Source organism: Papaver somniferum, chromosome 7 (genome assembly GCF_003573695.1).
Source record: "Papaver somniferum cultivar HN1 chromosome 7, ASM357369v1, whole genome shotgun sequence".
NCBI classification, from domain to species: domain Eukaryota; kingdom Viridiplantae; phylum Streptophyta; class Magnoliopsida; order Ranunculales; family Papaveraceae; genus Papaver; species Papaver somniferum.
The window spans coordinates 139,731,197-139,736,645 of record NC_039364.1 but is presented as its reverse complement, the minus strand read 5'-3'; the positions used below and the strand labels follow the sequence as shown (position 1 = coordinate 139,736,645).

At 36.7% G+C, this 5,449-nt stretch overlaps 2 protein-coding genes across 2 annotated transcripts; both read left to right on the top strand.

Moving 5' to 3' along the window:
- Positions 1–3,661, top strand: LOC113298583 (protein disulfide isomerase-like 1-4). Its single transcript, XM_026547351.1, has 12 exons — positions 1–513; positions 751–880; positions 1,294–1,459; positions 1,560–1,678; positions 1,822–1,902; positions 2,079–2,165; positions 2,283–2,357; positions 2,485–2,553; positions 2,635–2,715; positions 2,858–2,992; positions 3,106–3,162; positions 3,308–3,661. The coding sequence occupies exons 1-12, from the start codon at positions 74–76 to the stop codon at positions 3,482–3,484; spliced, it is 1,617 nt and encodes a 538-aa protein (XP_026403136.1). The 5' UTR covers positions 1–73; the 3' UTR covers positions 3,485–3,661.
- A 904-nt stretch (positions 3,662–4,565) lies between these two features.
- On the top strand, positions 4,566–5,162 carry LOC113295311 (proline-rich receptor-like protein kinase PERK12). The gene has a single exon (XM_026543659.1). The coding sequence runs from the start codon at positions 4,566–4,568 to the stop codon at positions 5,160–5,162; it is 597 nt and encodes a 198-aa protein (XP_026399444.1).
- The last annotated feature ends 287 nt before the right edge of the window (positions 5,163–5,449 follow it).

Sequence of the window (5,449 nt, the reverse complement as noted above, 5' to 3'; positions counted from 1 at the left end):
CTGTTAAGATGAGAAAAAAAACTCACTCTGGAACTTTTATCTCTATTGTCAATCTTTTGAAATCGCCATCGACATGGCGAATCGATCTCTTTACCTTGTCTCTATTACTTTTCTTTTGCTGATTAATAACTTTTGTTCTGCTAATGCAATATCAAACATAGACGATGACAACGAAGAAGTTGAGGGTTCAAATGAAGGTCAAAAAGAGAATTCTTACCCAATTGTGGATGAAAAAGATGTAATTATACTAAAACACAAGAATTTCAGTAAAACCGTGAAGAAAAATCGGTATGTAATGGTGCTTTTTTACGAACCCTGGTCCAAAGAGTACGAGGCATTTTTACCAGGGTATGCATCCGCTGCGACGGAATTGAAAGGAGAAGCACTGCTCGCGAAGGTGGATGCGACCGAGGTATATGCACTGACCAAGAAATATGAATTGGAGGAATACCCATCGGTCTTATTTTTTATTGATGGAGTTATTCAGAAACGCTATCTTGGGAAGAAGACCAAGTAATGTCATCATCTCTTATTACATTTCATATTTCTTACAATTTTTCATTTAGGGTAGATTTTAAGTAGCAATCATGTTTAGGGTTGGATTTGTTGTGAAAATTTGCATGCATATTGAATGTTTGATTCTTTGGTTATGTAGAACTGTGAGTGTGATCAACTCGTTCTTTGAGTTGAAATTGAGTTCTTTGGTATGAACGCTGCTTAATTTGATTCTATTGAAACTTCATTGCACAGAGATGCTATTGTGGCCTGGGTTAAGAAGAAATCCGGACCTGGGATTTACAACGTAACTGAAATTGAGGATGCTAAACGAATATTGAATACAGATGACAAACTCGTTATGGGTTTCTTTGATTCTTTGGTGGTATGTTGTTGCTACTTCCAAAAACTCTCAACCCAGAATTCTCGTTTAGGTCAGTGTTTAGTGTGTAGAGGTCACTTATTAATATTTTCATAGTTGAAAGAAAGGTAAACGCCTTACACTCTACTCATTTGTGGATAGAAGAAATTACATATGCCTTCATATGACAAGTAACATGTCCTGCCGCTTTGATATCGATTATGTATTTTCAAGCCAAACCAAGCTATTTGTATTAGCAAGAATGATGAAATAACTAGCACACTATGATCATTGATATTTATCTATATATATGTTCACCTTTTCCAGTACGAGCGTCACTAATGTGTGATCAGGCTCGAATTGCAAGGGATAGTACTGAAATACTAGAGCTACTTCTTCATTAGCTCTATAATTTACTTATATTTGACATACTACAGGGTCCTAACTGTGACATTCTTGCTGCTGTCTCAAGACAAGAAGATTATATCAACTTCTACCAAACTTCTAGTCCTGAAGTAGCAAAAATCTTCCACATTGACCCCGATGTTGAGCGTCCTGCTTTGGTCATGCTGAAGAAGGAGGCGGAGAAACAAGTCCACTTCAGTTAGTGGATCTCCTGATTGCCTTTACTACTGCTCAAGTGTAAGGGAGTTGAGTAATTAGTTTACGTTGTCTGATATTCAAATTTATTTTCCTTCTACAGATGGTAAATTCACGAAGCTTGCAATAGCAAAGTTTGTGTCAGCCAGCAAGCTTCCTCTAGTGACGCGGTTTTCTAAAGAAAGTGCTCAGTTGATTTTTGAGAATCCAGTTAAGAATCAGGTAATGAACTTCTATTCTATCATTGCTCCAATTTTGTCAATGATTAAACGGGAGAAAAATGAGATTTTGATATTTTTCACCAAATATTTGGTTTGTTGGATGAGTTTTAACCCGTTTTTGGTTTTGCTGTGTAAATGTTTCAGATTTTTCTTTTTGCCACTTCTAGCGATTCAGTGAAGTTCATCTCGGAATTTGAAGAGGCAGCAAGATTCTTCAAGGGAAAGGTAACAATTTTTATTTTATTTTTAAATAGTACACTGATTGAAATGGCAAGCGACAGATGCAGAGTTCATCAAATGAACAATTTACCAGAAGTTTAAAATAACATGTTCTGAGTTCAGCAAAATTTTATTCTTGAGTCGACCTTTTGTGCTGATCCAAATGTATTTCTTTATTGCAGATCATCTTTATCTATGTGGAATTAGACGGCGAAGATGTTGGAGTGGCACTTTCAGCATTCTTCGGTGTTAATGGGCGTGGCCTTATGGTAGAATATTCTCTTCATCTCTTTCCAAATCTCTATTTGCTTTCATCTTTTGTGGGATTGTTCAAAACAATCGACATCTTAATTTATTTAGGCATTGGTTGAGACAATTTGCATTAGGTTATTGCATATACTGGAACTGAAGATGCGAAGAAGTACATGTTTGTTGGCAAAGTGACTCTTGACAATATTAAGGTTGGATTCCTTTCTTCTTTATTCCATTCTGTATTGATTCTATCCATAGCTGAATAAAGTAAATTGTTGTAAGTTAGCCGCCATCTGCTTTGATGTTCACTTATTTATCCATTTTGTCCTCTCTCAGGCATTTGGGAAGGATTTTTTGGAAGGCAAACTTCCGCCTTTCTACAAGTCTGATCCAATACCAGAGATTGTAAGTTTGATACTCTTGTTTTTGGTTGATTTATCTGTGAAGCGTCCTCTTCAAATTTCTTACATACATGAGTTCACACAGAATGATAGGGATGTGAAAATAGTGGTGGGGAAAAACTTTGATGAGATTGTGTTGGACGAGTCGAAGGATGTTCTCCTTGAGGTAATATTATGGCATACTCTGGAGTCTGGATGCGTTGGGCTCCTGAACCCTTTTCTTCTTACCAAATTGAACTTACTTACTAACTGGTGTTATTTCATCTCATTGTTTGATATTTTTCTCATAATCTTTGCTTTTAATCCAGATTCATGCACCATGGTGTGAACATTGCCAAAAGCTTGAGCCTACTTACAACGAGCTAGCCAAGCAATTGCGTGGGATTAATTCAATTGTCATTGCCAAGATGGATGGAAGCACCAATGAGCATCCTAGAGTCAAGGTCTGGGCGCTAGAGTTTCATTTATCATGACAAGTCTGTTGTTCCAAAACGAACTCTTGATTGCCCACTACTGCTTAGCTTATACTATATTATACTGTGGTAATTTGTTGTAGGTTGAAGCGTTCCCCACATTTTTCTTCTTCCGTGCAGGAAATAAGAACTCGGACCCTGTAAGTGAAACTCAGACCTCAGCCTCAGTGCTAATTGTTTTTTCTACTTGGTAAACTAGTTGTAGTATTGTACCGCACATTCCATTTTTGAAGCTCATTTTAGAGTAAAAAAACATAACACTGGCCTTCTAATATTATGGAACAGATTACCATAGATGGCAGTGTAAGTATAGATGAAATCACTAAATATCTCAAGGAGCATGCATCAATTCCATTCAAGGCACGGCAGAAACCAAGTTCTTCTTCTCCAGTAGATGTCGATATTTCCAAGAGAAGAAAGAACAGCGACAACAACAACAATGTCGTCAACGATGAACTGTAATGTTAAATTCCCTCCATTCCATTAGGATAATTAAGTTGCTTTTGCCAGTAACAGACAATGTAGTAGACTAATAGTGTTTAGACTTTAGACACTTTGAGAAAAAAAATCCTAGTCCTGGTCCTAGAACCCCAAATACTATTCTGGTTCTCATTTTAATCCAATTTCTAGCCTCACCCACCTCTACGATGAGTGAACAATACCCAATTCGTATGCTGAATTTTAACCACACGATTTCTTATCAAAGTCTTGATTTGAATGGCTGATATTACTTCAATTGTCGGTATAAGAATCTGACTTCGTTATTTCCCCCTGTGCTTCGATACTAGGGTTTCTTCATATTTTAATAATCAATCAAATCCTCATCTTCCGCTTCTTCTTCTGAGTAAATTGGTTATTCTAATTTAGCACTCCAACTAGTTAATTACTCTCTCACTCGTTCTCATTGACTAGTAGCGATTTTCAGTCTCACGCGTCATTTTGCATTTTGATTGCTTGTTTTGCTTTGATTTAGTATTTCCCACCTCACCACTTTTCCATAATCAATTTCACTTCCATCGAAAAGAAAAAAAATCAGAATATTCAATTTCACTTAAATACTACTCCCTCCGTTCTTTTTTAATAGGCCAGTTTTGTTTTTAGCGAAATTTAAGAAAATTAAGAGAACTAATCATTGAAAGTGGTCTTCATGACACTTGTCAATAAAAGAAGTGAAGTGAAATGGTCCCCATGACACTTGTTAGCAAAAGAAGTGAAGTGAAGTAAAGTGGTCCACATGACACTTGTCATCAAAAGAAGTTAAGAGAAAAGTGGTCCCAAAAAATAAAATAACATTTGATTTTCCCAATTAGGAAACTGGCCTATTTTTTTAAAACTTTTATTTATATAAACTAGCCTATTAAAAAAGAACGGAGAGAGTACTAAATAAAGTTTACTCCTTTCCTTAGCTTTATATATTTGTTTTTGTTTACAAAAGCTCTAGATCTGTATTTTTTTCTCTACATTTGCTCCAGGATTTATCAGAGCAACTTCCAACCAAACTCAATCTTCTACATTCAAGTTTTCTACAATCGTCTCTGTAGCTATGGCAAGACTATGTAAAATCATCTTCTGTTTGATGTCAGTTCTATTTCTAGTAGATTCAGTTATCTGCGCAGATGCAGATCCACCAAGTAATGATGCTCCTCCACCTGAATCTACAGCTGATTCTGCTCCTCCATCTCCACCTACTGATCTTACTGGAGCTCCAGTTTCTCCACCAAAACATAATGAACCTAATAGTCCTCCGGCTCCTCCACCGTCTACTAATGCTCCGAGTCCATCTTCTCCAAAACATTCCCCTGCTCCATCACCATCTGCACCAGCTGCATCTGATAATCCCAAATCGCCTACGCCTGCTCAATCACCATCGGATGATGGTGCCGCCGACAATAAGAAATCACCTGCTCCATCACCGGATGCAGATATTAAACACGTGAGTACAGATACAGCAGGAATGGAAGAAGAATCAAAAGGTTCATCTTCTTCAGGTGGAATGAGTGGTGTAAAGAAGCTTGGGATTAGTGTGGGAGTGATTTTATTTGTTGGATGTATTGCTGCAGGAGTTATTGTGTACAAGAAAAGGCAAGATAATATAGCGCGATCTCGGTATGCTTATGCAGCTGGTGGAACTTTTCTTTAAATCTTTTGAAAGAGAGAATTTTATTTTTTGGTTAGGGTTTGATAATTTTGTGGAGAAGGGTTGTTAGTATGATGATCTGATTTGTTCAAATTCTTATTAATTTTTTTTGGTTATAAACATTTGTAAGCATTGATTCAATCTTTCTCTCTTCCCCGCATTACTCCAATTCGTCTTCATTGTTTATCTCGTTTGTCAATTTTCATTAGCTCTTAAAGTCTTAAGAATTTCTACAACACTTCCTAATCTCTATGCGAGTAATATTGAAGGATTCATTACTAAATTGCAGC